Below are 12491 nucleotides of genomic sequence, written 5' to 3'. Positions count from 1 at the left end.
GTCAGTGACCTGTTCATATCTTTACAGTATCTCAAATTCCATCCTGTGTTTAATATAAAATACAAAAAAATGTTAAGTGCAAAAAAAACAAGAAACAAGTGCTCCATCCCCTTGGATGGAGCACTCATGTTATTTAATGAGTCAAAATGGTAAGTTTTTAACAGGTTTTTCATGACTTTTGAGAGATTATAACTTTTTTGTTAGTACAATACATAAGAAACTTTTTTATTTGCCATAAATATTTACAAAAACACTAAGTTGGTGCAAACCAGCCCCATCAAGAGTTATTTGAAGCCAACATTTGAATTTGTTTAAAAAAACTAGTTTCTAAAAATTCATAAACATTTAGGGGTCAGTATATCACCACTAATATTATTTATGGTAAAACTACTAGCATATACACCTGCATATAAAAAAAATAATTCAAACTGTATATGCCATCCCTGCCTCTTGAAAAAATGACCAAAAGTGAAATTTCACAGTTTTCCATGTTCAACTTCATTGTTAATTTTCTCACAGAAAGAAGAGAGATAGGTAAATAAACCACTGGACCAATCTTTTACCTTCAGAAAATATGATTAAATTGCTTTTTGTTTCATCCTTCTGGGACCGATAGTTTTTTACATCACAAAAGTAGATGTGTGCCTGTAAAAAAAATGGCCGCCACAGACCATTTTGCTTAAATAAAAAATTTAAAAAAAATAGTTTTAAGGCCCTGAAACATGTAGGTAACAAGTGGGTGTTTCAGTTTTTTTTGGATTGGTCAAGCAACCAGCTTATGTTTTTTGGGACACTTGAAATAGATTGACCCATGAATAAAACAAATTTTTACATTTTGTACAAACATTTCCAAGAGGGTTGTGATGACACTGAAGATGACAAGTGCTCTGGATGTCTTAGCACATCAACAACCAATGAAAATTTTGAAGTGAAAAAAATTATAATGGACAATTGCCAAATCAGTATCAGAGAAGTTGCTGATAATGTTCGCATATCATCTGGCTCATGCCAAGCAATTTTTTTGAATGTTTTGGGCATGAAACGTGTGGCAGCAAAATTTGTTCCAAATTGTTGAATTTTTTACCAAAAGCAATGCTGAATGATGATCCAGAACTGCTCAAATAGGTAATGGTAAATAAGTAACTGGTAAGGTGTACGGGTAGGATGTAAAAATTAAGGCTCAAACATCACACTGGAAGCTTCCTGAAGAGCAAAGACCGAAAAATGCTTGTCAAGCTCAATTGAATGAGAGGGTTCTGATCATTGTGTTCTTCGATTTCAATGGTTTAGGGTATCATGAGTTCTTGCCACCAGATTGTATGATCAAAAAGTACTAGCCGTTCTATACCGTTTGTGTGAAGCAATCTGAAGAAATCTTCTGGACTTGTAGCAAAAAGATTCATGGCAATTGCACAAAAATAATGCACTTGTTCACACTTCACTGCTTGTTCGTGAATCTTTGGCCAAAAACCACACCGTTATGATGGCTTAGCGTGTTCAGTATTCACTGAACATGGCCTTCTGTGACTTCTTCCTATTCCGCAAGCTGAAAAAACCATGAAAGGACAATATTTTGCCAACACTGAGAGATAACGACAGAATCACTGGTGCTAAACACCATACCAAAAATTTTGTTCAGAGGTGCTTCAAAGATTGGAAAAACAGCCATCACAAATGTATTATATCCGACGGGGAGTGCTTCGAAGAAGACAAAATCAATATTGATGGATACATAAATGATTTTGAGAAAAATTAAAAGTCTGTGTATTTCTTTTTATCAAACCTCATATTGTACAGATTTCATGAACAGATCAAATATTTTTATTTTTGTGTTAAAAATAGGCAAATGAGAGTTCAGAATCTAAAAATTCTGAAAGACTGATAAATTTATGCGTTAGATACTCTATAATAAATTAAATTGGCAGTATTCTTTTTCTTAAGTTGTTTTAAATTTCCAATAAGATTTTTTTTCACAGTCAATTTAATTTGTATAAACTAGTAATGTTTCATTTATTATGTCATTTTATTTGACATGCTGAGAAAGCTAATTTGTCATATTTACTGGAAAAATTGTACACTGCTGTAATGTAATGATTGTGTTCAAATTTTTCAAAATTATTCTATTTTGTTAATAATGCAATTTTCTTGTACAAAAAATAATGGGAGAATTACTGGAGACCTGCACAGTTATTTCCTGAAAACTATGTAGATTAATTTCTGATTTAAATCTGCGCAAAACATGGCTGAAACTTCTTTGCAACTAGGGTGGTAGAAGAAAGAAAAACACTGTTGCAGACTGAAAGTTAAGGTGTGATATCTATCATTGAACACACAGAAAAACAGATATTAAAAATGAGGACGTACATCCTAATTTATTTTATACACAGCATGTTATTAAAGAGGTATCTCAAAAAAAAAAACATAACTTCAGACGATACTGGAAGACAAATGCACAAGACAAGATATTGGAAGCAAAATATGAAGTATATGCTTCACGCAGGAAATTCAAAACGTTGTTAAAAAAATAAAAATTTAATATTTTATAATGAGTTTACTTATATCAAAAACTGGCAAATACAAGATTGGATATTTCATAGCAATCTTAAATTAATCCTTGAGAAATAACTGAAAAATCAATCTCAATATATTGAAAATCTTAATGGTTAGCAAGGTCTCTGAAATGATGTCACTGGTTCATTTTTAATTGAAGGGAATATACCAGAGAAATATTATAGTGTGCTTACTTATATTTCTAATTATGTAACAGAATGACTGAATGAAAAAATTGCTAACAAACAGTCAAGGAGATATAGTGCAATACAGATTCCCAATATATTCTTCATATTTAATTCATCCTAGTCTTTCTTTTAGGACTACCTTAAACATATCAATTATTCAGCTGAAGTTACTAATGATGTTTGATTCTGAATAGAGCAATGTTCAAGCCACAACACTGGCACTTGTTCAAGCAATGTTCAAGCCACTTCATGGCAAAAGATACTAGGCTATTTAAACACATCAACATTGGAATAATAACTGGATTTCTTATTTCCCACATAAAGGTAGATTTAAACAAACAAATAAACAATACAACTGTGACTTTTATCACCTCTGAAAGCAAAGAAGTTTAATCATGAATCTTCATTTCTAAAAATCATGGCCACTATTTTTTAGTATAAGAAGGGTATTTTATAGAATGCAGAAAGATTATTAATGCTGAAGCATACTGTAAAATCCTGTTGAAACTTAAAATGTGCCACGCCAAATGGATTACTCGATAAATTCTGTGAAAACAAAACACTGTTAAAAAAAAACTGTAGAAATCACATTTTAAAATATATTTACTGGAAGCATTAAATAACATGTCTGTGAAGAGGAAATGGCTCATTTGAAGAAAAAAATTGTTTGGAGAATATAGAAATTAGATTATAAAATGGAATGAATCTGAAAGTAATACTTTCTTTCATAAATATTCAATAAAAAAGTATTGCTTGTTTCAATCAAAAATTAGTTTTATTGAAATTAATTAAATTATAAAAGATTTATCAGAAAAAATTAAGCTTGAAATGTTAGAAAAATATAGAATATTTAAATATAACAGAGGCAGAATTTGTCAGGTTTCAGTTGTTAATTTTTATGGAAAATACTGTAGAAGAATCAAGCTTCAACAATTAGTTTCAATTTAATTATTAAATATTTATGGAAATAACCACTAATTTTACCCAAATCATAAAGAAATAAAAGTAAATAAATAAACAATAGTTTAACTAATAGTTAGAAATTGCTGAAACTGGAATTAGATTTCTGGGACCTAATACTGTAAATTAGTAACATTTCATGCCACAACTGGGTTACTTTAGGATTTAATTAAGTAGTGTCATAAGAGTGGCAAAGAGTTTGAAGTAGATGGACTACAGTTAATTTAATGAATAATAAATTAATTATTGTTTCAAGCAAATATAAAATAATGAACATAGCAGTATAGTAATGAGTGATATAGGTCAATAATACTAAATATGGTTAAAATGAATGACCCAAAAGTACATGTCACGGAAAAAAAAATTTATGTAAGTGGAATAAGGTTGACTTTCCATCAAATAAGCTAAAAATAATAAAAATAAAAAAAATAACTTCAAAAACTCCAGTATATTTTTAATAACTCAAATTGATGAATCGGATGTGCTTCTTCCTACTACTCTATTTTAAGTATTTTAATTCATTAACAATGAATAAATATGAATGTACCTCTATCAATTATATAATTATGTGGCATAATGTGCTTCTTCAGATCATATCCTGTCAACTGGGCATGAAATAATTACTGTCTAGTAGGCACAGCCAGTACTCGCTACTTGGCAGACCTTTACAGAGTACATATTTTAGTTTTTTTTTTTTTATTTACAAAGATAAGATTGTGTTTATGGAGTCTGCAATTAGATAACATATTTTTAAGAAAGACCATACTCTAGGTATCTGAATGATACAGCAACATTAAATCTCTTTCATGCTTTCATACATTCAAACCATGTTACATGCAACATTAATATCAACATGTTCAGAACAGTCACTATCTGCATAATTTCTTTGCATATAACTTACACTTTTTATAAATTACTACAACAAATAATATTTTCTTAAGTTCATCTAAAAGACAAAAAAAAAAGTACTAACCCATTTGTAATGTGGCACCATCCTCGACCAAGTTTTCGGCAATTAGCTTACCAATTTGTACTTCGTATGGTTTTGGGGGTTTACTAGGATGAGCTGGAAGATGTTCATCATGTTTTACAGCAAAATCAAAATGTGACTGATGTATTAATGCACCTCCAAAAGTCCTTGGCATATGACAGTTAACTAATGCTAAACAGAAAATTTATACATTTCAATACTATAACAAAATACATTATTTTCAGATAATTAATGGACAATAATTTATTTTGATAAAAACCGTACTAGAGTTATAATTCAGATTTTCATGTTTTATTACCTCTGTTATGAGGTCACTCAAATATAAATGGAATTTTGCCGCATGGACTGAGGAAGAACAATGATGTGGTGGGGTGCTGCAGGTAGTTAGTTGGATGCATCTCCATGTACAGTTTGGAGATGCTATTCTGTCAAAAACTCGTGTTTGGATCGGGCCAAAAAATTCTGAAGTGATCGTGATGCAATGGAAAAAGAAGAAAGTCACAAACGTCATTCGTGGATCAGTCAACGTTGACAACATTCAGGCATTTGTGACTTTGTAGAAGGTGACTGCCGCTGAAATTGAATAAGAGGTGGGCAAAGGTGTTGGGAAGGTGTACACATTGTTGTCAGACATTCTTTGATACAGTGAAATGTCGATAAGGTGGATTCCACATCTCCCCAAGGTACAGAGAAATATCTGCAAAGACATACATCAGCAGCTTCTGAATCGCTTTGAGAAAGAAGGACAGGCATTTTTGGACCGTACTGTGACCTGCGATGAAACATGGATCCAGCAGTACAATCTGTAAAGCAAGAGAACAGGTACGGAGTGAGGAAAAGTAATGAGGGGCATCAATGAAGGCCAAGAAACACTTGCTCGCTGGAAAAGTTCTGGCAACTATGTTTTGGGACTCAAAAAAGTGTGCTGCCGATTGATTTGGTTGTTGGGGCAGCCATCTTGTTTTTTAAGAGGGGATCGGGAAGCTTTCCGATCCCTTCCCCTCCCCTTTTTTATGAGGGGATCCGGTGGAAAAAATGTATTTTTGTTGAAGGAAACTATTGTAGAAAAAATAAATTTATTTATTTGTAATTTTATCTAATATAATAAAGCTACGTAAATAAATTCTGATTTATATTTGAATGACCCTTGCATTATACTGAACGCTGTAAAATGTCTCATTACAATAAATTTCAGACTATTAAAACTATAATGAAATATAACTTGAAAACAGTATATTCAACAAAATTAAGAAGATTACTAGACATATCTCATTATGCTGCTAAATTTATTATAAATTATTTAATGAAGTACGATTCTCTATTACAGTTACAAAAAACAATGACAGTGTCTAGAAATAAAATCAAAATGATGATCACCACTTAACAATAGCTAGCTAATGCTTTTAAAACCCAGACAGAACCCAAAAAATCTGCAAATAAAATTACAGGTTAGCTGTAACAATTAACTTGTAAAAAATAAAGCACCTTATTTATATGGTAGAATGTATTTTAAAAAATGAAACTTAAGATGCAGGAGAGTATTTTTTAAGAAGTTATTAGATTATTTGCCAATATAATTACAGAGAATTGCAACATAATACATGACTGCATTTTTCAATTATAAATCTGGAAAAACCTTTATATTGATTTAACATTATCTAGAGCAAATAAAAACATTCCAGATTGTTACTGCCATCACTGGCATTGCTAGTTCACAGCCGGCATTCCTATGTTTCAGACTATGCAGACCTACTTTCCAAACTACATAAGAAAGATCCCCAAAAACATTCAACATTTTCTTAAGTCACCCTTATTTGTCCTGTACTCTTTCCTTTACACAGAGATAAGATTGTTTCAAACCAATTGTACCATACAAATATTACTGTCACTTGGAGGATCATAATTAAACTTTTTACTGACAGAAGTTGAACTTCAACTACAGATTCACATTACCAAACTGCAAGACACACAGACTTTCTGTTCAGGAATGCCATATTTGCTAGTGGCACTGTCAATTATAAAGAAAAGTAAGGCTAAAACAAGCACAACTAAAACTGTCCTTTTTACTCTTTTGATTCTAGCCTTAAATCAACAGCACACCTTTTTTTTGTACCCCTGTATTTTAAATCCAAAAATACATGTAGTTAACCTTTTTTGGTTTAACATAGCACAGAAGGGTAACTTAAATTTAATTATTAACAGAAGTAATTTCTTTTTCATACAATTTAACAAGATATCCAAAATGTTATCTACTGGAAATAAACTTTTCCAAACCCCTTTGGAGAGTAGTTTGAGATCACTTTGTAAAATGTGTTTTTAAGTGGTATTTTAGATAATTGAATAATTAGACTTATTGCTCTATGTATGAAAAAGGACATTTTTTATCAATTATACATAAAAGTGGTTTACTGAAGAATATTAATAATAATTTTTTAAAACTGTTGATATGTTAGAAGAAATAGGGTTTTCTCAAAATACTAATGATTTAATCAACAATAAAGTTAACCAAATAGTTCATTATAAACTCACAATAGCATCTGTAGTAGTACCTCTAAGAAAATTTACCAATTTCTAAGAAATCTCCAGTTTTATATGTTTTATAAATTCTTCATATATGAGAGCATCATCAATAATCAATATTCCTTCGACATTCTGCATAATTAACTTTAAAAAATGACCACTTATTCAAGTTAATAAATAAAGCTAAATGTGACGAGGTCAATTATTTTGCAGACACATTCTTATTTTAGAAATAGATCTGGTGATGAGAATTGAATGTTGCATTTATAAGGATAATTGCTGTTCATTCGTTAATAGACAGAAATTATACCGGCTTCACACAATTTGATAAATTTGTCAACACTTAGCAATTACAAGAACATATTATTATTAATGGAATAGTACTTTGAGAAACTATATATATATATATATATATATATATATATATATATATATATATATATTGTTGTTGCTGAATGGCTTCGATGGCACGTAATTCATAACCTTGTGGTGGCCATGAAAAGGGCCATTTTTCACGATAGCTCTGAGAAGAGCTGTTGGGTCTGGAAGCTGGTTTCCAGCGAGGTCAGGGAGTTGCGGCTTGTCCATTGAAGTTCAAAACTGAGCTTCTCTCAGCAGCAGTTGGGTCCCTACTACAGCGTGGCAGTGGTGGCCCCCAGAGCTCCGCAGGTCAGGTCCGTGTCGGGTCCTTCACCGGTGCAGCCAAGGTGGTTCTCCCTGAGTAATCCCGTGCTGGGCCGGCTCTCCTGCAGCCGAGTCCGCCAGCCAGGGCGATTGAAGCCCGGCAAACTGCAGCTGGAGCGGGAAGGTTATGTCCGCATCCAGCGACTCCCTCAGCGGGCCGGTCAGGCCTGCTGCTCTGGTGGGGATGTTGGCATCTGCCGAGAGGTCCCACATTGAGCCGGCCAGGGAACTTCTTCTGTCTTCTTCCATCTTCTTCTACTTGGTCTTCTCTAGGTGGTGGTCGACAATGAATTGCAAATTCACTCTTGTGCAAGCTCTTTTATTGGAACCTGAGAGTGGTGGGGCTGCAGCGCCGCTATGGTGGGAGAACTGCGTGATGGGAATGATGCTTGTATCCGCACGTCTGTATAATGTGCACCCCTCTCACATCATCACTACAGTTATCGCCCGATATTAAATTAGACATATATGTGGCAACTATATATATATATATGTTGTATTTTTATAATAAAAAACCAACTTAAGTAACAACCTAAGTTTAACAACCTAAGTACAGAATTACAAACTAACTGAAATGACACTCATCTTATTATTTTTTTTACTCCAAAGGCACTTTCGCGGGATCCCACATCATCAGTTGTATATATGTTATATTATATAAAATTATAAAATAGACATAACAATTTAAAATTAAAATTACAGTCATATGTACAAAAACATATAGTCAAATAAAATACCTACATATATATATATATATATATATATATATATATATATGACATAATTAAAAATTAAAATTAAATTTAAATTTAAAAATCAAATAAATAGAAAAGTTATACTATGTAACCTGGCTAGCCAATGTTACATTACTGAGTGGATTTGAATTAAATTATTTATATACATTATGATTATATCTATTGTTATCTAAAACCATTAGTTTTATATACTGACAACATTGTCAGTATATAAATATTTTAAATATACGTTGTCAATTTTTTGGCATTATCATTTATAGGTATAAGAATTGTAGTATTAATTTTTGAAATTAGTTTTTTGTATATAATATCAATTAAAGAAAAATTATAATTATTATGTTTACCAATTTATTTTATAATATCTATTTATGTGTTTAATTTACTTTTATTTTTATTACATTGTGTGTAATTAATTGCTCTGTGTGTGTATATGTACTAATTTTGTGTGACCATGAACAATTTGAATTTCTATTATTGTAGTTTTATTGGTTGTGGGCTTCCTATATACTGACATTATAAACTGATTATTTCAGAAACCTTTTTGTAATAAAAGTAAATTTAAACCTGCATACAAGACAAACAATCATATAATAAAATATTTAAATAATAACAATCACACTATTTATAAATTCATGCGGATTGTGATTATATATATATATATATATATATATATATGTATAAACTAATAGGTCTTTTAAAACTAGATTTTTACAACACATTAGAAATTATGAAAATGATAAATTGGGTTTATCTAACGTTGATGACCACCTTATTAATAACAAATGTACTGTATCTGATATTTGGACAATCTGGAAATAGTGGAAATCAAGAAATTTAATTTAAATAATAATAGTAAAAGTTTGGACATTTTGGAGAGATTTTATACATATAAATACAAAAGAATTTCCAAACTGATCAACTTTCAGACAGATTATGAAGATGACACTTATAAAAGCGGCAACAGATGGCAACACATTTTTAGATAAAAATAGATATAATCAGAATGTATATAAATATTTTAATTCAAATCCACATAGTAATGTAACACTGGGTGCCCAGGTTACATAGTAAAAATTTTCTATTTATTTTATTTTTAAATTTAATTTTAATTTTTTTAATTATGACGTCATATTTATACACATGTAGTTATTTTATTTAATTGATTTCATATGTTTTCGTATATATGACTGTAATTTTAATGTTTTAATTTTAAATTTTTAAGCTTGATATGTAATATAATATCTTATATACAACTGGATGTGGGATCCCACAAAAGTGCTTTTGGAATAAATAAAAAAATAAGGTTAGTATCATTTCATTTATTTTGTAATTCTGTACTTGGGTTCTTCAAGTTGGTTTTTGATTATAAAAATACAATATATTCATACAGAGGAATATGGGTCTTATAAGTATTGACTTATATTATATCATAAATATTATGTATAAATTTATAAAAAATTTCAACTACTTCTTAATACAGATAAAACAACAAAAATTTATATACAGAACAACTCTTATGTATAGCATAGTTAAGTTTTAAAATAGAATTAGTTTAAAATAAGATTTAGATTTAGTTTTAAAATAACATGCACGGTAATAAATTTTTCTCTGGAGAAACCAAGAGTTTTTTAAAGTAAAATGTACTTAAAATAAACACAATATAGAAACTGTTCAAAGAAACTCTTATAGAAAAAAATGATTAACATTGTACAATGTATTTTATTAATAATTAAATTTTTAAGAGATAATGTCTACAATGTATTAAAATAAACATAAAAACTTAGATAACTTCATAACCTAGGTCAATCAATTCAGCAATGGTGAAGTAGTTAAAACTAGATATTAATTTTCTTTTTTTCTTTTATCTGCAACAAATTTGGCTAATGTTCGTCAATTTGTACAATGTGTGCTTACATGATTGTGTGAAATGTGTGTGCTTCCTGTTGTCAAATAAGTTTCTGGTTGTATAGGTGCTATAGATGCATCTTTAATACTATATTGTAACAGTAAGTAGGTCCACAGTATAATTTTTCAGTATACAGTTTACTGTCACACGTTTGTAAGACAGACTGTTTTACTGTAATTCATTTTTACTTCACATCCTGTGATTTCCAGGATGGTATTCCCACAGATATTTAGAGTGTGCAATTACAGAAATCAAGAGAAATATTGTTTAATGTCTTATCTTGGACCAGAGAATATTATTGAACATATAAAATGAAGAGAGCTTGTAGCATGAAAACTATGCAAGAAAATGGATACTGGAATTTTATAAGACAAACTACAATAAATAAATTTGTATTTAAATTTTACTTGAAAAAACTATTTGCTGAAATTATGCAAAAAAGAGTCATAAGTTTATTAAATGTGAAAAATATTTCTCTTTAGTGTAAAATAATTTGTAGAAAAGGAAATTTAAACAAGTAAAAGATGATACAAAGTATAGGCCATAAATAATTCAATCACTGTATCTCACAAATGAGCTAATGTAACTAAAATATCACTGGACATCAGCAATATGAAATGAAACTTTGCTTCCAATCCCCAAAGAAACAATTTACATATAGGTGGAAAAATGAAAATAAAAAAATATCCATGATTCCTGGAGGTGCTCTTAAAAAAATGTAAACAAATTTAATTTGTATTTGGTTTTCACAAACATCTCAAAAAATTATTAAATACATACAAACTCTGATTATAATGTAAAAAAGATCAAAACTTTAAAGATTTCTTGTTCTTGAAAATGCTGAGTAAAATGGAACCAAAAACTCTAATTTGTCATAATAAATTATGGATTTTTTGGGTAGATTTTTTTAGGTTACTTGTGTCCTACACAATTTCAGCTAGTACAATAATAATCACATTTTCTTTAAAATTAACAAACAGAAATAAACAAATAAATACTTTTGTTTCTTTTGAATAAAATAAGGTGAATTCAAATACTTCCAAGTTCGTTCTACTAGAATCACTGAATGCTCAGGTGTTTAATTTCTATATAAATTTTCCTAGAGATCAAATCATTTTATCACTTTTTGTATTTCAAGATCTGACCACCTGAAAGGAATGAGCAAATCATTTATAGTAGTTGTGGAGTACGTTTACAATGTTAATGTTTTAAGCCTAGTAATAATTGCTAGTAATGGGCTGATATGCTTCTGTTTCATTGGAATATTTTCTAATGAGTAGAGGTTACTCTTGTTAGTATTCCTCATGTTGAATGGAAAAAGACATCACATGTTGCAAATACTATTTATTTACTTTTTTTATGACTGCAGAAATTGTTCAATTTTTTTTAAGAAATGAAAAAGTATACTATTATGTAATTAAAAACGATGATTTAATCTCTGAATAAAGAGATAAAATTATTCAGAAATAAAATCTTTACTTTTTTTATTTTTTTATTGTTGCATTGCATCCTTAACACTTTAAAGGTAAACAAAAAACTTTTAATTTTTAATTAAATTAGTATTTTAAAATCAGGTTACGGTTAATTTGTAAAAAAATTAATTTGACTAATTTCTGTGTAGTCAAAATTGAGTCTTTAATTCTTTTTTGTTCTTAATAAATTCTTTAACTTATTTGCTGTATTTTATGCTGAGGGCAAGAATGGCAATATTCTAATAATATTATCATAATTTATTATACTGTTAAGGCAAACTACAATAAGGAAGATTTTAGAAAGTAATAATAAATCCTATTCAAGAAGAAGTACATAAAGACTAACCAATAATTTTTTTGGAATGTGTTAGAGCAGCACGAACACAGTCAACACTGGTACCTAAGGAACAATAACCATGCTGATCAGGTGGAGATACCTGGAACAATTAATTTATTGCTTATTTA

At 29.7% G+C, this 12491-nt stretch overlaps 1 protein-coding gene across 1 annotated transcript in view; it reads right to left on the bottom strand.

The window, feature by feature from the left end:
- LOC142334352 (succinyl-CoA:acetate/propanoyl-CoA:succinate CoA transferase) overlaps window positions 1-12491 on the bottom strand; it is a 110715-nt gene that overhangs the window by 23430 nt on the left and 74794 nt on the right. Inside the window, exons 4-5 of the mRNA XM_075382328.1 lie at window positions 12373-12463; window positions 4672-4860 (exon numbers count right to left, since the gene is read on the bottom strand). Coding sequence (XP_075238443.1) covers window positions 4672-4860; window positions 12373-12463 — 280 coding nt within the window. The remainder of the gene's footprint in view (window positions 1-4671; window positions 4861-12372; window positions 12464-12491) is intronic.

This window comes from Lycorma delicatula, chromosome 1 (genome assembly GCF_047948215.1).
Source record: "Lycorma delicatula isolate Av1 chromosome 1, ASM4794821v1, whole genome shotgun sequence".
Classification (NCBI taxonomy): Eukaryota; Metazoa; Arthropoda; class Insecta; order Hemiptera; family Fulgoridae; genus Lycorma; species Lycorma delicatula.
The sequence above is the reverse complement of the archived record's forward strand: the minus strand, read 5'-3'. Positions and strand labels throughout refer to the sequence as shown.